The 22,744-nt window shown below is 49.4% G+C and overlaps 2 protein-coding genes across 9 annotated transcripts; one reads left to right on the forward strand and one right to left on the reverse strand.

Moving 5' to 3' along the window:
- Positions 1 to 48: 48 nt before the first annotated feature.
- Positions 49 to 15,838, reverse strand: ube3b (ubiquitin protein ligase E3B). Of its 8 annotated transcripts, none has more exons than XR_010332790.1 (29): positions 15,747 to 15,838; positions 14,796 to 14,935; positions 14,326 to 14,495; positions 13,523 to 13,640; positions 13,207 to 13,266; positions 12,980 to 13,084; positions 12,465 to 12,561; positions 12,279 to 12,361; positions 12,072 to 12,154; positions 11,367 to 11,472; positions 10,828 to 10,948; positions 10,506 to 10,683; positions 9,965 to 10,131; positions 9,350 to 9,517; positions 9,080 to 9,251; positions 8,459 to 8,577; positions 8,227 to 8,341; positions 7,735 to 7,834; positions 7,522 to 7,641; positions 7,254 to 7,430; positions 6,870 to 6,980; positions 6,389 to 6,526; positions 6,202 to 6,267; positions 6,028 to 6,086; positions 5,168 to 5,350; positions 4,662 to 4,773; positions 4,477 to 4,569; positions 2,193 to 3,977; positions 49 to 2,082 (listed from the first exon to the last, which is right to left on the reverse strand). XR_010332790.1 is itself a non-coding variant. In XM_064353532.1 (28 exons), the coding sequence occupies exons 3-28, from the start codon at positions 14,484 to 14,486 to the stop codon at positions 3,786 to 3,788; spliced, it is 3,204 nt and encodes a 1,067-aa protein (XP_064209602.1). In that variant the 5' UTR covers positions 14,487 to 14,495; positions 14,796 to 14,935; positions 15,747 to 15,838; the 3' UTR covers positions 49 to 3,785. The 8 variants fall into 8 exon arrangements, 4 of the variants coding, with proteins under 4 accessions (XP_064209602.1, XP_064209606.1, XP_064209605.1 ...); XR_010332788.1 differs by having other exon boundaries at positions 49 to 2,109; XR_010332789.1 differs by having other exon boundaries at positions 2,165 to 3,977.
- Positions 15,839 to 16,163: 325 nt separating this feature from the next.
- On the forward strand, positions 16,164 to 21,340 carry kctd10 (potassium channel tetramerization domain containing 10). The gene is made up of 7 exons (XM_064353537.1): positions 16,164 to 16,399; positions 17,455 to 17,668; positions 19,202 to 19,371; positions 20,019 to 20,105; positions 20,222 to 20,274; positions 20,481 to 20,676; positions 21,253 to 21,340. Exons 1-7 carry the CDS (start codon positions 16,397 to 16,399, stop codon positions 21,289 to 21,291), a joined length of 762 nt encoding a protein of 253 aa, XP_064209607.1. The 5' UTR covers positions 16,164 to 16,396; the 3' UTR covers positions 21,292 to 21,340.
- The last annotated feature ends 1,404 nt before the right edge of the window (positions 21,341 to 22,744 follow it).

A 22,744-nucleotide genomic window follows, 5' to 3' on the forward strand; every position in this document is an offset into this window, starting at 1 on the left:
GTTTTTTTTTTTATGCACTAGGACAAAAAAAGGACAAACCCACACACATTTAGTTGTAAAGTAAATATTTAAGAAAAATCAAAGGTTTACATGACTAACAATAATGTTATATATATATATATTTTACAGCAGGAAAAACCACTTGAATGAGGTTATACATATAGATCACTTTTTACATTGAAATATGCCTTTTAAACAATAAGAATTTCACATAGTGCAACCAATTTCTTCATTTTCAAAGACACTTTTTTTTAAAAGAGAGAGAGCAAGACAGTACTCTAGAGGAGTGATACTTGTAGTCTGTTTTCCTGGATTTTTTTTTTTTTCTGTAAGGGAGATCAAGGTGAGATTTTAATGACATCGTTTAACAGTGACGAGGTTAGCCCGTCACTCGAACCCGGCCCGGCCTGCGAGGTACCCTTCGGTATCACGCCACACACACACACACACACACACACACACACACACACCTCTACACCTCTACGTCCGCAGCTGCTCGGACGAGAAACCATTTTAAGACTCCGGCCTGGCCGAGAAAGGGAGGAGGAGAAGAAGGAGGAGGAGGACGCCCCAAAATGGCGTCCGGTTTCAACTCGACATCAGTGAATCCGAATGGCACATGAAGCCCTTGAGAATGCGACAGACTGGACGAACCGCAGCGACCGCAGCACGCTGAAAACAAACAAAGCCCTTTCCTTTAACTTCACGGCGCGGCGCGGACGACCGCGAGAAATCGGCGCGGTTTGGTCGGTTGACTCGGCGACCGAAACCCTCGGCGTGCTCTTCGCGCTCACGAATTTCTCAAAGCGGGACTCGGACGTCAGTCGGGAAAAAAAAAAGATCGGACCCCTGAAAGCACACGGTAAGAAAAAAAATCGTTAGACAGTCGTTTGCTCCTGACGATCCTTTCAACACACTAATGACTGACAGACGGGGATGGGCACTGGAGTGTATCAGGGAGGGGTACAACGGGAAAGCACGAGAACAGGTTGCTGTGAGGGACGTTAGCCAGTGGTACCCACATAATAATTCATTACACTATACTCTAGGCCCCACAGTTTCAGAATAATTTCAGGTCCAATGGTGCCCCGCTAACTGTACATAAATGCCCGTCGAGTTCTTAACACCACCTTGAAAGCACAAATAAATGTCGCTCTGTGTATTTGTTTTGGACGTGCGTGGCCATGTCGAGGACATGTAGAAACTGCGACGACACTTCAGGGTGAGACAGAGAGGTACGACAGACAGGGCAATACTGAAATGTCCCCACTGGCTTGGGCAGGTCTATTACCCCCCGTATGCCCCCCCCACCCCACCCCCCCACCCCCCCACCCCCCCATGCGCATACACACTTCAGGTGACTCAGATGAAGAGGACAGTTTTGCATAATAAAAAAAGGTCTAAAAAAACAGGCTGCTATTGCTTTTTTCTTCACCAACGCCGATGTCCACACTATAACCCCCACAGTAGTTGAAGCAAAGGCTGCTGGGACTGAACTGCGCTGCAATGGTGTTTTTTACAGTCATATAACCCTGTAAAATGCAAATTTTCTGCACGTCATGATTTGTCGAAATTGCCAACATCTTTAAAAATAAAAATAAAAAAATGTAAGAATGATCACCAAACAATACAACAGCGGTCTTGGCTTAGTATGTTTGAAATGGTGGGGGGGTGGGTGGAGGAAAGCAAAGACCTCGCTTTCAGTTTCAAGTGAGTTCAGTAGGTGCAAAGGCTCATGGGACCCCGCCACCCCATGCCGAGGGAGAGGGGGGGGAGGGGGGTGTTTACGCACATGACGGTCTCCCCGTGTTCCACCCGACGGCTAAAATTCAGGCCCCGCGAGCGTAGGCGAACGCGACAGTGCTCTCGGTCACAAAAGGCCGTGGAGGCGCCCCCTGCTGGTGTCCCGGCGTAGGACCGCGTTCCCGAAACTGGAGCCTCACGCATGCCGTCCCGTGGCGTTCTATGGCCTGTGGGGGGGTTAATCTCCGCTGGAATTCAGGCCGGCCGGCCGTCCAAATCCCCCCGAGGTTATGGCTTGATTCCCGAGAGACAAGGCGGACACACGTCTCCTTTCAGGACCTGGCGACACACGTCTCCTTCCAGGACCTGGCGGACACACGTCTCCTTTCAGGACCTGGCGACACACGTCTCCTTCCAGGACCTGGCGGACACACGTCTCCTTCCAGGACCTGGCGACACACGTCTGCTTCCAGGACCTGGTGACACACGTCTGCTTCCAGGACCTGGTGACACACGTCTGCTTCCAGGACCTGGCGAAAGCACGGCGACAGCAGGGGCCGTTCTCTCGAAGTTTAGTGTGGTTTATACAGCTGCTCCGCACATCTGGAGGGAGGACCGTTTCGCTTTCTGCCTCAGTTTCGCCAGAACTTTTGTTTTTTTTTGTTTTTTTTTAAAACCGTCATTTTAAAAAGCATCTCTGTGAGAAAAAAATCACAGGGGGGGGGGGGGGGGGTTATTTAAGCGACTCAGTCCTTACACCTAGCTTCCTGTCGTGTCTTTTTTGTTTGTTTAGTTTGCTATGCATGGTTCCAGAGCAGCGGCATCCCAGCTATAAAATGGTGGTTGGTGGGTGGGGGGGAGTGCGAGAGGGAAAACCTCAAGTAACGGCTCGTATACACGTTTACAGTTAACCTGAAAAAAACATCAGCAGTGAAGGATGCAGAGAGCATTCTCAAAATTTATTACCGGACAAAAAAATGAAAAAAAAAGAACACCCGGCTGAGATGTTTAAAGTTTAAAATCGAAATAATTTCCGAACGGTTTTCAGGAAGAAAAAAAAAAAAAAAAACTTGTCTGCATCGCACCTCAGCAGGATCGGGAGGAACTGAGAAGCAGCGGATGACGAACAAAAAAATCTGTCAAAAAAAATAATAAATCCAGGAGCGAATCAAATGCGGCCGTTCTCTGCGTGGACGTGCAAAAAAAACGACTCTTCGATTCGATCGCAGCACTCTCAGGAGACATGAGAGAGGAACGGGCTGGAACAGCTCTCCGGGATCATAAAGTCAAGTTAATGTAGTGGTATTTAGTGACTCGGATTTCATACCTTATCTAACGAGGGCAACAGCATTAAAAACACATCAGACCCCCTCCCCCCCCCACCCCCACCCACTGCCCCCGTCCTCACGCCTCAAAGATATAATAGATCATTTTAAAAGGTGCTTTCATCACGTTTAAACAAGGCTTTTTTTTTTTTTTAGAGTCTGCTTAACAGATTGAAGGAGTTTGCTATGATTGCGTGCGTGTGCCAACCACATCTGAAATCATTCCTCGGTTCGCTAAAAAGTCGAATAAAATGAACTAGTCATGGCTTGCATCTGTATTGCTTTTCCAGTTAACGTTAAGCGAGAGTTGTTCCTGTGCCTGAGAAATACTAGAGTTGAAGCCATTTTATTAGGCATGTCATGTAGTTAAATTTACATATTTATGTTGCAAGGGGCGGAGGGGGGCTTAACAAGGGATATTTATCAACAGGGAGTGTTAGTCAGTGAGAGCGTCATCATCGTCATTTAGACCGCTCCGATAGGTTATCTTTTTTAAAAACGGATCGCTGAGCTGTCTGTGATTGCTTAGCTGCTGCGACACCAGCGGTTGGTTGTTTCCCGGAAGGCGATTGGAGGGGCCGCGGTGGTGGTGGGCGGCGCCGGTGTGTGTCCGCACGCGGGCAGCAGCAGCAGCAGCAGCAGTAGTAGGGGGCGGAGCTCCGGCGTGCTGGGACACGCCCCCTTTGTGGGCGGAGCTCCAGCGCCGCGCGGGGGGCGCTAGGACAGCTCGAAGCCCGTGTTCATGCTGATGGCGTAGCGCAGCTTGTCACGCAGGATGCTCTTCTTGCTGTAGTTGGGCAGCTTGAGCAGGTTGAAGCAGGTGGAGGAGGTGGGCAGCCGGCCCCCCGGCTCCTTCTTCCGGATGGTGAAGAAGCCCCTCAGCACACTGCCCAGCGTGTCCCCCGTGTCCTACAGACAGGCAGACGGACAGACAGACAGATGAATAGAGATGGATGGATGGATGGACAGACAGACAGACATAGGGCCAGAGAGACGGATGAATAGAGATGGATGGACAGACAGACAGAGAGACAGACGGATGAATAGAGATGGATGGACAGACAGACAGAGACACAGGAACGTATTCATGCAAGCACAAGGCACAAAAGTGTCAATCAGAAAAAACTCTAACTCCAACATCTTTAACTACAAAGCCATTAAAAGGAAACATTTCAAAAATTTCCCACCAGTTACAATAGTACATACATAACTTTTCCTGTATACATAACTCCATGCGATGGCTTCATTTAAAACTACAACATCAGCATTGCAAGTTTAACATGTTTTTTAAGGGGGAAAAAGTTTGGAAATTTTGGTTTTTCACTAATACAGGGCTCTCAGTGTCTTTGTCCCAGAGGGGGAATGGGGGGTTTGGGAAGATTTCGGGCTGGTTTCGGTCCCGGCTCACCTGGTCGTCCGACACCTCCACGCAGCGGATGGAGAAGGGGGGCTTGAGGTAGGCGAACCCCAGGAGGGGGGGGCGGGAGCAGCTGGTGACGAACTGCAAACGGGGAACAAAAAAGGGTTAAGGGAGGCGGCCCGGCCACGCCCGAACGGTCGCCGTGGGAGACCGCGTCGCCGGGGGGGGGGTACCTTGAGGAACATGGCCCTCTCCTCGGCCGTGAAGTCGTTGGACAGGATGTCCCACAGCCAGATGATCACGCGGTGGCTGCTGTGGAAGCCCCCGTAGTACACCGTGTGCTTCCTGACGACGAGACAGAACACAGAAATTAAACATGCTAAAGTAAAAAAAAACTCAGGAGCACAACAGATATTAAAACAAAAGAAGACTGAGGAGCGAGAGAGAGAGAGAGAGAAGACTGATGAGAGACAGAGAGAAAGAGAGAGAGAGAGAGAGGAAAAGGGGTAAGTGGGAGAAAGGAAAGAGAGACATAGTGAGGGTGAGAGAGAGAGGAAGATGAGGGGATAAAAGAGGAGAGTAGGTGGGAGAGGAGAGAGAAGACAGAGAGAGAGGAGAGGAGAGGAGAGAGAAGAGAAAAGACAGAGAGAAGAGCAGAGGTAGAGAGGCAGAAGGAGAGGCGAGAGAGGAGAGAGAGAGAGAGAAGACGAGAGAAGAGCGAGGAGAGGGAGAGACGCACTTGAGGTCGTCCAGGTCGATCTCGGCGTTGTCCCCGGAGACGAGGCGCTGCACCTCGGGGGTGGAGAACATGTGCAGCCACTCGGGGTTGATGATGCAGCGGAAGCCGCGGATGAAGGCGGCGGTCTGGTCCTTGATCTGCGTGTGCATGCGGAAGTGCGCCATCAGGTGGATGTAGCTGATCCTGCGGGGGGGGGGGGGCGAGAATCCTCATCAGCAACAGAAAAACCCAAAACCCAAACCCCAAACCCCAAACCCAAAAACCCCAAACCCTAAACACACCCCAAAGCCCAACCACAACCCAAGACCAGACCAAACCCAACCCCAAACCCAAACCCCACACCCCAAAACCCAAAACCCAAACCCAAACCCAACCCCAAGACCAAGCCCAAACCCAAACCCAACCCCAAACCCAAACCCAACCCCAAGCCCAAGCCCAAACCCAAACCCAAACCCAACCCCAAAACCAACCCAAACAACCCAAGACCAAGCCCAAACCCAAACCCAAACCCAAACCAAAAACCCTAACCCAAACCCGTCCACATCTAATAGAGCCAACAGCCATTATAATATTCATACTGCATAACTGCAGTAGGGAAACCAGACATGACCCTGGGTCGCAACCACAGAATTTCCATACAATTTAACTGCAGCCAAACATGGTGACCAGCAGATTTGAATGCAATGCCCCACTACCTGTTTAAGCAATTTAATACAAAGCTCTTTGATCTCCTAAAATAAACGATTCTGACAGAATCACCCGTGCTTGCCAGTACCCTCAGCTTTTTAAGAAAATAACAAACAAAATGGGGTCATTCACACAGTTCGCTGTTTATTAGTCAGGTGCAGATGTGCTCTTACTTGTTCTCATTGGTGACGGGCATGGTCTTCCCGCCTGGGATCAGTTCGTGACACACCAACTGCGAAAGACACACCCGCACAGCGTTAGCACGCGGACGGTTAAAGACTCCGCCCCCCGACAAGGAGGGGGGCTTGGCGAGCTTAGCGGCGTAACCAGGACAACCGACGCGTTACCTGCCCCATGACGTCCTCGTCGTACGACAGGGTCAGGCCGAGGTCGCTGACGTCTCCGTCGTAGCGCTGTGGGGAAAAGAAGACAAAAAAAAACGTGAAACCGTGGCAATCAAACACCCGTGTGAGGGAGAGGAAGAGGAAAGGTGGGGGGGGGCGGTTTTGGAAAAGGGGTGGGGACCCTCCTGACCTTGATGGAGGTGAGGTTCTTGTAGAACTCCGAGTCCAGGGAGGGCAGCTCGTCGATGGAGCTGTAGAACATGCTGTGGTGGTGGCCCAGGACCTGGCTCAGGAAGAAGGAGGCGAACGGGACGTCCACCACGATGCCCTGGAGACAGAGGGGCCCTTAGAGAGGCCCTGAGAGAGAACCCTACAGGGCCTCCTGCTCAATTCAGCTACAGCAGCCCCGCAAATCAGAACTTACAGGGCCTCCTGCTCAATTCAGCTACAGCAGCCCCGCAAATCAGAATACAGGGACCCCCTGCTCAATTCAACAGAGCCGAAATCTAATTGACCACTGCACACCCAGAACATTATTCACACACACACACACACACGACTACTCTCACAATTACTTCCTTCAGTTGCTGCAGAGTTCATCTCTACAGCCATTTGGACCTGGATTAAATGGAGCCGTGTCATGCTCCAGTGACATCCCTGCGCAGACGCACCTCGTACATGGCCTTCCCCAGCATCTTCCCCACAAACTCAAAGAGCTGCAGGTGGTTCTCGTGGATGTAGGACGTCGGGGACGGGTACAGCCTCTCGTTCCCACTGGTGGTCTGTTGAGGAGAGAGGAACGTCCTTCACTACACCCAGCGTCTTTTTTTCACCCACTGCAGGAGCAGGGTTTTTCTGAATGTTTTTTTCCAGCATTCTACAGTAAGTCGGTGTTCTAGAACTCCACTGCCAGTGGTGATTGTTACATCAGCGCTAGAATGTTCAATTAAGAACATTCTAATCTCGTAATTGTGACCTCACACCTTACGGGATTTTTTTAAAAAAAGTTCTGAACGTTCTGAATGCAGAAACAGGAAGTGGAAATAGACGGTCACCTTGAAGAGATTGAGCCCCGGGTTGAAGACCTTCTTGATGATCTCCTCCAGGAACTCCTTGAAGACCCCGTCCTGGTCGATTCCCGCCTCGTCCACGCCGAGGTCGTTCACGAACTTGACGCGGATGACGCCCTTGATGGAGTTGTTGGGAAGCCGTCGCAGCTGGTCATACCCGTCCTAAGGTTCGAAGCAAAGAGGTCAGAACCAGCGGGCAGCTTTTCCCCAACAGGACCAGACAGGCGCAAGGGCGGCCATTTTGATCCCGCACCTCTAGCATTCGCGAGCGTCGGATGGTGATGTGCGTAACGTGAGGGGAGGCGGAGCTGGTCTCCACCAATCCCAGGGTCTCCTTCTCCTTGGTCACAATGTTGCGGAAGAGTAGGACCCTCTGGGGAAATAAAACATGCAGGCTCAGTACCGGAGGGTCGCTGGTACAGTCCTGGGAGGGGTGCATAGCCCCCCCCATCCCACGCTCACTCACGTTTTTGTGTGGGATGACGTGGGGGATGTACTGCAGCAGCAGCTGGGCTCGCCTCTTGCCTTTCTCCAGCTCTTGGAACAGAAGGCTGGGCTTCAGGTCCCTGAACGGGTGAGAAAAATAAAACATAAGTCAGCAGCAGCAAAAGCAACTAACTCCACTGTCTGCAGGACAAATGAGCTGCAGCAACAGACCATTATAATCCCATTAAACACGTCCCACACTGTAGGGCCCATCATAACTCCAGACAGGAGGGGAGCCGCCAGTGTGGGAACCGAAGGGGGGGAAACCAAGCGTGGATATGAGCTGGGGTGGCCAGTGCGGGTACGAGGAGGAGTGGGGCAGAGAGGGTGCAAGGTGGGAGACAGCCAGCACGGGTACAAGGGGGGTTCTAGTGGGGGATATGGGGGGGTGCCAGCGCGGGGACAAGGGGGGATGGGGAGGGGGGGAAACGCGGGTCCGGGGGTGGGGGGGGGGGGCGGGTGCAGCACTCACTTGCGCAGCCAGTGGTCGTCGGGAGAGAACTTCCGGCGGCAGTCTCGCTCGTACAGCGCCATGAGCCAGCCGTGCACGCTGTGGAACAGGTCCAGCTTCTCGCCCTTCGCGTTCTCTGCGGACACGGCAAACGCACGGGGGCGTCAGAGCGCGGAAGCTTCCGGAAAAACACACGCGCCCCCCTCCCCATCGGCCGCAGGGCGCTCCAGAGCCCGCGCGCTCCTCCACTCACCCAGGATCCCGTCCCAGATCATCTTGTACACAAAGGTGTTGAGGAAGGAGGAGATGGTGACCAGCTCCTCCGTCTTGAAGGAGATCTGCTCCTCGTACACCTCGATGTCGTCCAGGATCCTGCCGTAAAAAGCAGACAGTTACGCGGGTGACCCTGACCCCCACACCGGCCTTCTCTCAATTTCAAAAATAAAATCATGCTGCTCTACTACACTGGAACTCCAGGCCAGAAATCATCATTATTATATCTCTTGTAATCATGCCCCACTTCTAGTTTGACTTGCCACAAGTTTGCTGACTTACCCTACACTTACTGTGGGAACTAGACTTGACGTTCATGGCTGTGGATAACTGATACTTAATGAGAATTGTATCTGTGCTCTGCAGTTGTTCCAATGACCTTCAGTGTGCACTTGTTGTACGTCACTTTGGATAAAAGTGTTAGTATGTACTGTGACATTATGTAACATAATGAATGTAATGTAATATAACATAATGCAATGCAATTTAACATAATGTAATGTAATGTAACATGACGAATGTATCTTAATGTAAAGTAATGTAATGTAAGGTAATGTAATGTAATGTAACGTAATGAATGTAACATAATGTAACGCCTCACGTGATGAGGTGGCGCGAGCAGTCACAGAACAGCATCAGCATGGCCAGCAGCTGCTTGGACTCCTCCGTGTCGTTGTTCAGGCACTCCAGGAACAGCTTGAGGCCCCCCTGGGGCCCCAGCTCGCAGATGAAGGCCCACAGCTTGGGCAGCAGGTCGTCCAGGTAGGTCAAACCTGGGGGGGGGGGCAGAGGCAGTGAGTGAGGTGGGGGGGGTCGGGGGGGTGGAGGGGCACACGGCGGGTGGAGTTTAAACGCGGCAGAGCACACTGACCGGTCAGGATCTGGAGCTTGATCTGGGTGAGCGTGGTCAGCGCCGTCTGGTAGAGCACGCAGATGCTGCACACCTTCTGCACCTCGGCCGAGTCCACACGCTTCCCGCCCACCGGCTTCAGGATGTTCCGCACCGAGGCCGACTTCTGGAAGGCCCGCTTGAACAGGTCTGCGCGACACACGCGTGACACACGCAACACACACGTGACACACACGCAACACACGGCTCATCACTGCTGATTCTACAGGTGCACAACACCAACACCCACATACACGGTGGCCTCTGTAGCATTTTTCTAAAGACTGATTTTCAAAAAGAAAAATAATAATAATACATTTTATTTATATTGCACCTTTCAAGCAGGGCATAAAGTGCTTTCCATGTTTGAAATTACAACACAGGGGATACAATAAAAGCAGTAAAGACTGCATGACTATAAGAACACATAATAATAACGACAGGCTATTCAGCCTATCTAGGCTTACTGCTAACCTACAGACCAGAGAGTATCCAGGAACATCAACATCCCTCCAAATGTGAACTCAACATCTGAGCCCGTGTAAGCAGGAGGGTTGCAAAGTCATCGGTGGGTACACTGAGGGGGGCCTCACTCACTCTTGACTGGCAGGTTGTTCTGCGACGTGGTTGGCTGCGGGGGCGGAGGCGTGGGCTCCTGGCTCTCCAGCTTTTTGCTGAGGACGTCGCTGAAGAGCGTCCGGATGACGGGCACCCCCCAGAGGTACTGGAGCTGCCGGGTCACCAGGGGCATGGACTCGTTCAGCCTGGACCCGGAGGGGGGTGACGGGGGGGGGGGACAGAGAGAGGAACCATCTTCAGCCTCAAGCCACGTCAGAAGTTCTGACCTACTTTGAACTTTTTTTATGGAATGGATTTGTCCATGATGATGTCAAATAGTAGTTAGTGGGGCTGTGTGTAAAGCTTTTTAGTGCCGTTTTTGTGTCTGATGCTGTTTTGGCCCTCTTTTCGTATTTCAAAACCCCCTTACATGTGCTGTGATGTTTTGGCATATTTGTCCATCTAGAATTGTTTGCTTTCCGGAATTTTATAAGAAACGACTTTTTAACTCGGAAGAATGTACAAATCCAATAAAAGATACATCACACCGTTTTTTTTTTTTACGACCGGCTTCACTGACCCGTAGTCGACAGTTTGGGAGAACCAGCCCAGCACCGGGTGCCAGTGGGTGAGGTTGGACTTCTTCTGCGAGACGTATCTCTGGCAGTAGGACAGCATGTCCGTCAGGTCCTTCACGAAGTGATTGGCCTCCTCTTCCAGCACCTTCTCATTCAGGAAGCCCAGGTGAATCAGGTTCCCTGCAAACAGGACCAGAGCATCGAGATCAGCGCACCGAGGACGTACCACAGCACAACGGCGACCTTGAGGAACCTGCACGTTCGGCCATGTTGGTCCAGAGGAACCGACGCAAGGCCAGCTCTGCTGACACACAGGCGACCTACCCAGCAAGCACAGGGAGTGGCTGCCCTCCAAACAGACGCAAATGTCCGCGCATTGCTCCGCCCGGCTCAGGAACAGGATGAACTTCCGCAGCAGGTCGTGGGCCTGGATGGTGGCCATGCACTGCACAGGCAGACAGGGGGGCACCTCAGAACCACGCAACCACGGTCCCATCGACAACCCTAACACACACCAAGGGACCGTAACCCTGGTCCTGGAGAACTGTAAGGTCTGCTGGTTTTCAGTGACTTGCTCAGACCCAATAAACCAGGTGACGCAAGATTACGTTGTGATCAACTGCTTCAGTTTGTCAGGTGCTGAGTAACAACGAAATAAACTGCAAATTCTGTGGCTCTCCAAGACCAGGATTTCATGAAAACAATGCTTTTTTCCAGTAAATGTTTATATCTTTTATCTTGTAAATGTACTATTTCTAACTGTACTTAAGCCATTCTACTGCTCCCACATAGTTCATTACAGCTATACCCCCACCGCCCACATGTCCACTGGAGGGAGTCCTCTTTAACCCTCTGGCGCTCACCTCCGGCGTGAGGGTGTTGAGGTGGGAGATGACCGCCGGCACGGACATGACGTGGATGAGGAAGGACCTCAGGAGGTTGTCCGAGAAATGGGCCGCCACGACAGGCCTGACGGGGGGGGGGGGGGCAGGCACCAGATTAGAGAGCACCAGACATCAATACCCAGCCGCCAGCCCTCGTAACGCTGGAAACAGTACAGACGTTAAAAAACAAAAACAAAAAAAAAAAAAAAAACGATGCTCATCCGTTTAGCCATCCGGAATACGCTTAGAACCCCTCTGTGGCAGTGCATCCTGGGAACTCGGCACTTGAGGGGGAGGAGAGGGGGGGGTGGGGGGGAGAACACTGCTGCTACATAAGCTCAGAAAATTAACTACGAGTCGGAAATGCGGCAGAGAAAGTTATCGGCCATGTCTGTGAAATATTTTCGGCCTGTTGCCGGGGCTCTTCTGTAGCGGAGATGCAGCAAGTGGCGGAGATTCATTAAGCGGGGAATCCGATTAGGGCGTTCCGAATTTAATTACCGTAACCCTGTTAGGAGGAAAGGAGAGAGGCGGAGCGCGGGGGGCGGGGGGGATCGGGGGGTCGGGGGGTTCCCCCGAGGCACGGCCGCCGCCCCCCCCCCAGCGTGACAGGAAACTGCGTCACCGGTGGCGTTTTGTTACGCCTAGCAACAGGAAACGCGGCGGGCGACGCCAACGACTCACCTTAGCGACAGCGTAAATACGGCCGTGAGGGTGGCCTTTGTGAGGGAGGGCCGAGACCGAGCCAGGCCGTTCGTCAACAAAATCTGAGAAAGGGAATTACGCAGGAGGGAAGTCATTACTAACATCCGTTAGCGCTGTTCAAAAAAATATATAAAAATAAATCAACAAATTAAAATCCTGGGACCAAGTGGGAAAAGCACACCCTACCTGCAGTACAGTGTAGAACCCCTTCTGGTTGAGATGCCCCATGATGTTCTCGCATATTCGATTCAATGCGGGCCTGAGATTCTCTGATGAGAAAATGTTTCATTTGACGTTTTTAGCAACCAGGTTTTTTCATATGAAATCCCCCGCGCCCCCACACAAACATTCCCCCACAGGCTGCAAGCTTACCTTTCCCTCTCAGTATCTTCCATTTTGAAGTGTCCGTGAAAGTCATTAACATGGTAAGGTACAGAGTCACCAACTTATTGTCCTGCAGTATGTCCGGCTACGTACGGGGAGAAACACAGAATGTGAGGTAAGATAAGATACTTTATTAAACCCCAGTGGGGTAATTCGTCCTCAGCGTTTGACCCAACCTAGTTACTCAGGAGCTACAGTGCAGTGCCTGGGTACCAACTCCAGTTCTGAGGCCAGTGCCTAGGTCAAGGGCTACAGCAGGAGTGTACCTAACCTGACATGCAAACATGCTGAATCAGCATACGACACACTGTACTACGTTCTGACATATCGTAGCGGTGCAAACAGAGTTGGACAGCAAGACCTGGCCACAAAATAGATTAACCTTCAAAAAAAGATCTAAGGGGACTTGTGACATTTCTCTGGTTATCAAAGGTCTGCCAGTGTTGTTATTTGAACCAGCTTTCATAAGCAAAGGACAGCAGAGACTAGACAGGGGGCCTGACCTTTAATTTTTTCAGGAACTCACAGGACAGCCACAGAACATCTTTGATTTGTTTGATCCAGGGGATGGTGAGGTCTTTAGAAAGTGCCAAGGACACATACCATACCTGAAGACAAAGAGGACAAGGTGCAGGAGGGTCACAACAAAAGCAGCTAAGATAATGAGATCTGACACAAACAGATGTGCGTTCAATATCCTTATGCTACGGCCAGTTATAATAGCACTTACTTTTGGTTCGTTTTCAACCTCCATGCTGGCAAGAATAAACCGACATAGCTTCTCAAACCTCTGGATGAGCAGAAAAAAAGTTCAGGAAATGTTTAAAACAATCAGACTTCCAACAGATACACGGTTCGGTATTATTTTAAGCTTCGTGTTATTATTTGAATGGCTAATTATCAATTAGACGCCCAAGGAAGTCTACATTATCAAACATGCCAGACAAACTGAAATATCAATGATATAAGGGTTTTAAGTTACCCATGGAATTTTCCAGCAAAACATCCCAGTAATATTTTTATTATAAAAGGCTAAATGCACTCACCAACTTATCCTCGTTAGCAAATATAAATAATAGTTTCCTTGCTATTTTAAAAATAGAAAGAGCATTTCTTTTTGCAGTTCCTGCATCACAGGCTTGAAAGAAGTCATCCACATCTTTCCTGTGGAAGTAACCAAGAAATGACAGCAGTTTCTCAGAGCAGGTTCATTTCAAAAAAGCTCAAAATACAAGGACAGGGATTTGAACAAGAAAAAAAAACAGCAGAAAACAGAAAACAGAAACAGAACAGAACAGAAATGATTCCGTTCCAAATCCTTGCAAGTCACAACCTCTCATCGAGTTTTGGTACAATCTAATGAAATTCCAAAATGAAGCCAACACCAGTAACAGTTCAGTGCATTCAGCACGCATATTTCTGCAGATAAAACCCATCAATGTTTCCAGCAGCAAGCAATTCTACATTGTGCCTGCATGGTAGATAGGAGTATGCAGGATGAAAGACAAATTCAGCAGCTGCCATGTATCACATTAAATTTTTATTACTAAACATAATGCATGATTTATCACAAAACATGCAACATCTGGGAAGAAGCAGATGTTTTCTTCCCTGTTCCTTGGTGACGAGAACTGGGGTGCGTTAATAAAAAATCCGAACTCAGCGTTTTTTTATGGTGAGATTATACATTCAAACGCTTAGAAACACTGCCTTTTTCATCGGTGAAATTGTATCGGGCCTATGGGCTGACGGCAACCTTACACGTTGAACTCAAAAGGTCATCGCAGGAGTACAAGCAAATGAAATAGGAAGCGCCAATCAGAGGCTCAGTTTTCCTGACGGGGTTTACCTAATTTCCCTTTGCAGCCGACAGCGACAGAGGAACCTCCGCACCAGCGCCTGGATCTGGGTTGCGGCTCTCTCGCGTTCCTTGTGGCCCTTCCTCTCCTCGCGGGCCTGCCTGGCTTTGTCCAGGAACTCAGACTTTGAGCTTTGACTCGCGCTAAACATCTTTCACTCCTTTGATTAAAGGGAAATGTATTTAAGGCCCTGTGATGTTTTTTTTCCATGCAAAAATCAATAGTAACAGCAAATTACAATAAACGTGAATCAAAGCATATGTGATGTTAACCAAGTCAGCGTTAGTCAAGTGAACATTTTTGGCCACAGTCATCTATAAAGCCTTTACTACTCAAAAGGGAACTGGTCAAACACAGAAGTTCATTGTATTAGGTTGTCTGTTGCAGAAGTGTTCCAAGGGTGTTGAAATCGTTTTTAAAGCTAAAATCTATCAAAGCACGAATGAACAACATCACTGACCAGACTTTTCTTTTTTGTGATAGCTCACTCAGGCTCTATCGAATCCTGCCATTTTCTTGAGGTCCGAAGTTTCAGGAATACTGTCAGAGGCGATAGCTGCGTTTAGATTAGTCCAGCAAAAGCTGATGAACGTGTCATCTCTGCAGAGTAAACGATTAATCAAATCAGCCGATTTCGTTTGACAACCTGTCAGTCAGCAAATGAACGATTGCTACGATTTGCCAGCTTTAGGAAAAAGGGTTTCTTTACATCATCGCGACTGCAAACGAGATTATAACACCAAAAAAAAAACAAGGGTAGCTATCTATACAAAGCTGAATGACTAAATGTGTTGTGACTATAAACGGATGAATTTCAGCCATGTGAACTTATAATACCAGTGGAGAAATAAATGTCCCAACATGGACTACACCCATGACAGTTCGCTAATACTGTCTAGCTATACGAGACGTGAGGAAATTATACAAATTAGGCGGTTACCTGGCTAACTATCGACAGAAAGCTGGCCACATAGAAAGCTAAGCTATCTGGCTATCACATTGAATGCCGGCCACAACAGTCAACAGAAATTATTGATAAAGTCATCATACGACTGCCAGTGTTTTCACAAAAACACATTTATACGGACACAAAGGACAACAAACTATTTGTCAAGCTAAAACGACAAATTAGTTAATCTGCTTAAACTGAATCTTATTGAAACAGAATTAGCCATATTTTTATTTATCAACAACAGCGGTTGCCTGGATTAGCAAGCTAGGTGGCTATCTGGCTAGTTAGCAAGCTTGCTATCTTGTCAACATGTCCCTGCCATTTAGATTTATTCAGTAAAGAGCGATATACGAAACCAGGCATTACTGGGACGATTCATTGAAGAACGCGTTCAAAACATATTAAATTATTAAGCCATAGAAATGATTCAAAATGTAAACAATACAACCAGGTCCGTACACTATGAGCAGCCATTAATCCTCACATTGTCACACTGAAAAGGATCCGGGAAGAAAACATTTCCCCGTGTAAACCATGGAACCAAAAAAAAGTGGCATTCACAAGTTGAGTACATTTCTCTTCGCTAACTAGTTAACTTGCACTAACTAGAAAATCTAAGGAGTTTTCATAATGGTTTTTGAACTATAATAATTATCACAGTACAAAAAAAAAACCGGTTGCCAACAACGCCCATGCATGGAGGTGTGATTCGGTGGGGTGGAAGAGTTTTAATTTTCTAAGAGGGAAAATTATGTTGATTACGTCTTAAATGTTTGTGGTCACATACTACAGTATTTAAAATTGGTGGATGACTGAGTTTTACTCGGGCTTATTTGATTGACGCACACAGTTACACCTAAACAGATTCATTTATTGGTTGCTTTCAAGTTGCTATTTCGAAGTCTCCCACTTAACGTTTTACGTATTAATTTCGCAATCACACGATTTAAGCCATTTGGATGAGGTAAGGGTTACAGGTAAGCACTCGAACAGCTCAAGAGCAATAACGTCATCTTTCTTAACGGAAGCTGTACAAAGACGCCCCGTCGCTGGCTCGGAAGTGGGCGACTCCGACTTGACTGACTGGTTCGGGAGTGTTTCAGGATTCTATGGTAAGCAGCAAAGTTTATTGTTTTACGATATAGTCGGCTATGTTTTTTTGCTCTTCTGTTTCAACTTGGGTGCGATAATGTGTTATTGTTGAAAATAAGAGAGGAAATGGCTAGATTAGAGTTCAGGCAGTAGGTCCAATATTTTGCGTCGCAATGGTCGCTGACTTCGTTAGCCACCAAGCTAGCTAGCTTTTCCAGGGGCGACTGGGGTGGATATGTCGCTACCTATGGTTCTCCTTTTTAATTCTAATTGAGGTTTGCTTATTAACTAACTGTCACAAGTGAAAACAGTCGAATCTTAAACTAAATGGCGAACTATCGTGGTGTGCGTCGCTTGCTAGCTAGCCAACGGGATCTTTTATGTTTCAAGTTGGCTTGCTAACAATCAGTTAGCGGATGCTATAACAACATGTCGCAATTTCCAATGTCTGGTTCATTTAGCCGGAACATTGGGCACTAGACTCAACGCTAAGGTTGCTTATTTTCCTTCGAGTGGTGGTATGATTACGGAAAGAAAGCTGGAAGCAACGCCATTTAGCTACATGGATCGTGGTTAGACAATTGAATATGATGTGACATGAGCTAGTGGGCCAACATTAACTAAAACGTAAAAAACTTCACTACTTCTCTTCACTACTGTTAGAACAGGGACGACAATGGGTGTAAAACGAGCGTTCTTCGCTTAGCTACAGTATTTGTCAGTCAGTGCTAAGTCATCAAACCAGACCGAACAAAGAAACTCACGAAAAGCTCACCTTACGTCACGTTTGACCTATTCGAAAGAAATCACCTACACTTATATATCTAAAAGTTAATCAGATCCAGAGTAGGTAAGCTAGTTAATTATCCCAGTGTGCCTATCCATTTTAGTGTGGCATAATTCGCATTGTATCCATAAGACCTCTCCATTGGATCGCCCACAACTTCCATGGGACTGCCCCATTGACGTATTTTAATAATACACATTTACCGTTGATATTTTGGAAGTTCGGAACTGGACTGCGTGCTAGCCACCGACACGGCGAAAATCTGCATGGAAATCTGTCTTGCCGCAGGAAGAGATGTCGGGAGAAAGCGTGGTGAGCTCGGCGGTGCCGGCAGCTACAACTCGGACCACCTCCTTCAAGGGATCCAGCCCCAGCTCCAAGTACGTGAAGCTGAACGTGGGCGGCGCGCTCTACTACACCACCATGCAGACCCTCACCAAGCAGGACACCATGCTCAAAGCCATGTTCAGCGGCAGGATGGAGGTGCTGACCGACAGCGAAGGTATGGACCAGCTCAGGGGCGGGATGGTTGGGGTGAGACTGGTATCCAGCGGGCCAAATGTAGACTCTGGGGGTGGGGGAGGTCTAAATAAGTACCCATGCGCCAGCAGAACACCAAACTTTGAACCTGTGTGTTTTCAGTCTTTAATTTCTTGAAACATAACTTCAGTTTAATGGTTAAGTCAATGCTGTTCCTTAAGCTATGACCCTCCCTCAGAGAGAGGGAGAATTATGAGCACTTGCACTATGGTGTCTGCAGAGAAAACTACTAATTTAATGTATTGGTCTGAAGGTATTTTATGACATGCATCTGTCTCATTGTGCTGATTTTCAATTTTTAAAGTTCCCTAAATTGTGTTTCATCTTATCTGTTGGCTTAATTCAGCATTGCAACAGTTTCCTTGCCTGATAATTTTTTTTTTGTTCCCCCGCAATCGGTCGGATTTTATGTCATCAGCGCCTTGTTTTCCCCTGCGTCTCTCCCTTGCGCTGAGCTGGGACAGAGGAGCATGCTAAACGGTCCAAATGTTTGCCCCTCCCGGGGGAACGTTTGAGGGTTGGGGAGCCAGCCGCTGTGGGTTGCCAGAGTACACCGTGTGTACTCTCTGTCTGGATCTCGAGAAACAGAGAGGGCAGAGGATCGTGTGCCAAGTGGCCCCATTCGAACGGGAACCTAGCAACAGAGAGCAGCTGAGCGAGTGGGAGGCGAGGGGGGAACGGCGAAGGAGGGTCAGCCAAGGGCTCCGCGTCAATCAAAAAACCAGAGAACGAGGCGTAAATACACAGCGCTGCCAGCGGGGCCCGTGAATACCGATTCAGCCCCCGTCTCCATGGGGCCGCTGATGGGCTTTCACAGCTGCGGCTTGACTACGCTGGCCCTGTGTCACAGGGGTTTGTGTCGGCCAGAACGCTGTTGGTCCAGGGGTTTGGTTTTAGGTCACAATGCTGTTGGCCCAAAGGCTGAGTGTGGGGCACTGCATTTTACATTTACATTACATTTATTTGGCAGTCACTTTTATCCAATGCGATGTACTGTAAGTGATTACCGAAGACCATTGGAAGAACTGCAATTACACTGGAAACAACTACAAAGCAACTTTACATCGTAAGCATTTAAGCAGACGCTGTTACACAGTGACATTTACAGCTTTAAAAAAATTAAAGTTAAATCACTTTACAAGACTGGATGTTTACTGAAGTAATTCAGGATTACGCACCTTTCTGAAGGGTGAAATGACCATGCCCAGCCTGGTTAACTGGCAGCCTTGGGGTTGCAGTCCTCCTAGTTCCCAAATATGAGGCACGTTCGCTGCCACTCGGGCTTGAACAAAGACATTCGAACGGCACCGCTTCGTAAGAAAGGGTCATCTGTGAAGTAAGAGCGTCGTATTGAATGGGGTCCAGACCACCTGCTAAGAAGATGATGTCATATGACTCACCCTTCAGCGCTCTCCTGACTCACTGGTGATCTTTTGTTTTGCCCTCCCACCCACCCAACCAACCACCCGCCCACCAAAATGTGTCCCCCCTGCAGGGTGGATCCTGATCGACCGGTGCGGGAAGCATTTCGGCACCATCCTGAACTACCTGCGGGACGGCGCCGTGCCCCTGCCCGAGAGCCGGCGGGAGATCGAGGAGCTGCTGGCCGAGGCCAAGTACTACCTGGTCCAGGGGCTGGCCGACGAGTGCCAGGCAGCGCTGCAGGTACCGCCCCCTGCAGGCCGCACCGTGCACTCGTGCCCAAAAGCTGACATTTATCATGATCTCATATAGACCTGTGCTCTGTTACTTACACATTTAATTCATTAAACAATTAATTATTGTTGGAGCTAGCTTGACAGTCCTACTCGCATTTAGAATATTTTTAATATTTTCTGTTACCAGCTGTCAAGGAGACATTTACATTGACACTTTTTAAACTTTTTTTTTTGTGCAAAGACTGTGGGTGTGGAGTCTAAATTATAAAACCGAGTGGTTAAAAAGTAATTGAGAGGCTCCACCAAGGTCTTAACACTTAACGATCAGGGGAAGTCGGTCTGTGGAAATCAAATAAGCCCGCGTTGCTACGGATCCCAGTCTGCCATCTTCCCCCTCATTGTCTGTACAGCTGTTCCATCGATTGTTGAGCCCCATACATTCCTGATGCGCGGTGTGTAATTAGCTCGGCGGCAGTTAATTACAGTTCCCCGCGCTGAAAGGAGAGAGAGAGAGAGGCTGCCCTTGGGCGTGCTGTGCACCTGCGTGGTGACTTACCCAGAATGCACCCCGTGAACACGTAATTAAAATCCCTATAGATCGCTTCCTGCTTTCCAGTTCTTTTTTTTTAACGTGCTCTTTCGCCGTTCCGACAGAACAAAGACACCTACGAGCCGTTCTGCAAGGTGCCCCTGGTGACGTCATCCAAGGAGGAACAGAGGCTCATCTCCACCTCCAACAAGGTACCGGGGCGTCATGGAAACGCAGCATCGCAGCACTGACTGATATCTCCGGTAAACTGAACTCAGATGAGGTTTTGCTTTCTCACCCCTCCCGCCCTCCCTCTCTCTCCCCCCAGCCTACCGTCAAACTCCTGTACAACAGAAGCAACAACAAGTATTCCTACACCAGGTAAGAAAGAAGTTCCAGTTTACTGTAAGAGGGACAGATTATTTGTAGACCAGCTGTGCCCCCTCCCAAAATTTTGGACTGTTTTGAGATCATAAGGGGTGAAATGCAAGATATAAATTAGATTTGTTAGTGCTGATGTGAAGGACGGCCCCAGTGGCAGTTTTTAGGGCGGGGCTAACTGTCTCGTCCCCCCCCCACCCCCCCAGTAACTCTGACGACAACATGCTGAAGAACATCGAGCTCTTCGACAAGCTGTCGCTGCGGTTCAACGGGCGCGTGCTCTTCATCAAGGACGTGATCGGGGACGAGATCTGCTGCTGGTCCTTCTACGGGCAGGGCCGCAAGATCGCCGAGGTCTGCTGCACCTCCATCGTCTACGCCACCGAGAAGAAGCAGACCAAGGTGAGCGGACGTCCCGCTGGGGGCCGGTACCTCGCCAAAACGCCCCCAGGGGGGTACACACAGACAGCCCACAGAGCACTCTGCTAAAATTCTTACGCTCCTGCAAAAACTGGTGTTTGTGGCATCTAAAATAGCGTTACACAAAACGTACATAAGCGGCACATTGTGCAATTTCACGTATGTACAAATGAACAAATTTACATGTGAGCGAACATGGCAGAGTGTTCACACAGAGGGTGCTTTACTTGAAGAACATACTCACTCGTTTCATACGAAGCCGAAACGGAAAGCCAGGGGCGTCTCTTCTGTCTGGAGAAGAGGATCTTTTAGAGCGTTGTTTCAGTACGTTCACCGACTGCTGGGAGACTTGGAGCCAATCGTATCGTTGTTTCAGTACATTCACCGACTGCTGGGAGACTTGGAGCCAATCGTATCGCAGTCGGTACAAACGTCTGTCATTTGGGCTCGAGCCCAGGAACAGAGTGCAGTCTCTGATTTCCAGATGAGTAGACGAATCTGAGGCTGACTCCACCCTTTTTGCCACCCTCCCCTCCACCCCCCCATCCATCCCCAAAGGTGGAGTTCCCTGAGGCCAGGATCTACAGACCACCATGAACATCCCCTGTCACGATCCCAGGCGCTGGCTGCGGCCCGACAACGCCCCTGCTGGAGCCACAGCCCCCCACAGGCCTCCACACACACCACCAGAGACCGACAGAACGCAGCGCACGACGCGCAGCGCACCATCCACGCCAAGCGGCACGACACACGCACCCACCACCACCACTGACCCCCCCTCACACCACCCTAAGCCCCCCCTCGCCCACCGGCCACAGTGACTAGCGCTTAGCCTGTCTCCTTGCCCACACACACAGACACACCACACACACACACGCACGCACCACTCACACACGAATGCCTGTATACACACACGCCACACAAACACACAGCTCACACACGAATGCCCGAACGCACGCACGCACGCACACACGCTCTATCCCCTCCATCCTACAGTCACAGGGGAAGAGAGAGGCACAGACTTCACGTCTCTTAAACAAACTCACCGTTCCGGTGTCCCCCACCCCCCACCCGCCCCCCCACAGATGCAGCTATGTGCCCTTAATGGAAATGTTTTAAGAGAACGCACCTTTTCTCACTCAATGTTTCGTGAATTGTTGTTGTTACCGATGGGGTGATTCGTCTCGGCGGGTGGGGTGGGGCGGGGCGGGGCGGGGGTGAGAAAGGGGTCTCCCCTTTTCTTAAAATAATTTTTTTTAAACGAAGTGTTGAGAGCAGCAGTGGCTCTGAGGGTCAGGTGTTCAGGCGAGGCAGCAGGTGTGTTCAGAGCAGCTCTCTGCCCGACGGTGCTGTTTCTACCCCCCACCCCCTCAAGCGGCAGTTTAAAATCCCAGCCATTTCAAACGGCTTAGAAAGGAAAAGGGCCAAATCCTTCCGAGACTGCAGCAGGCCCCCCCCCCCGAAGTGGTCCAAAAAAAAAATCCGACGGAAGACATTCCTCAGTGTGCTTCTCTGATAACTGAATCCATTTTGTATTTTTGGGTTTATGGGCTCTGTGGGACGAGGAGCTGCTCTGCCGGGTGAAGGCTAACTGCAGCCCGTTCGGTGGGGTGGGGGGTGTCCCTGTGGCAGTTTGAACCTGTGTGCATTCAAGCAGAGATACGGAACTGGGTTCTGAAATTGGGTAGGGAGACATTTTTGAGGGTATTGCCTTGAGTTCAAGTTCTTTCGCGTTTTTCTGAAATTCCAACATTTAAAAAAAAAAAAACAACTCTCATTGAGGATCTTAATTTGTTACCACCCACCAAGTTAAAAGGTCTGCATCTTGGTGGTATGTTTTGAAGTACCATTGCTATTATTGTGTTGTCACTATTATAGTAAGTTGATGTCACCCACGATAATCTGCACCCAGTACTCTGTGAATATTGCTGTGTGTAGTTGACGTGTCCGTGCTGATGAGTGAGTCTGTGTGCAGTGTGTGGAGCTGCCTTTTCGTTGTGTGTGTGTGTGTCGCGGTTTGAAGTGTCATCTTTTTATATCCTCGTCTGTC

This window comes from Anguilla rostrata, chromosome 10 (assembly GCF_018555375.3).
Source record: "Anguilla rostrata isolate EN2019 chromosome 10, ASM1855537v3, whole genome shotgun sequence".
Lineage (NCBI taxonomy): Eukaryota > Metazoa > Chordata > Actinopteri > Anguilliformes > Anguillidae > Anguilla > Anguilla rostrata.

What these genes read in the sequence shown, in the direction of transcription:
- ube3b (XM_064353532.1), bottom strand. Translation starts at nt 14,486, where the DNA reads ATGTTTAGCGCGAGTCAAAGCTCAAAGTCTGAGTTCCTGGACAAAGCC. An exon ending in TGGGGAAGGCCATGTACGAG is followed by an intron (nt 6,527 to 6,869) that starts GTGCGTCTGCGC and finishes CTCTGTCTCCAG; the next exon opens with GGCATCGTGGTGGACGTCCC. An exon ending in ATCGACCTGGACGACCTCAA is followed by an intron (nt 4,774 to 5,167) that starts GTGCGTCTCTCC and finishes TCTCGTCGTCAG; the next exon opens with GAAGCACACGGTGTACTACG.
- kctd10 (XM_064353537.1), top strand. An exon ending in GGTGCTGACCGACAGCGAAG is followed by an intron (nt 17,669 to 19,201) that starts GTATGGACCAGC and finishes TCCCCCCTGCAG; the next exon opens with GGTGGATCCTGATCGACCGG. An exon ending in CCGAGAAGAAGCAGACCAAG is followed by an intron (nt 20,677 to 21,252) that starts GTGAGCGGACGT and finishes CCATCCCCAAAG; the next exon opens with GTGGAGTTCCCTGAGGCCAG.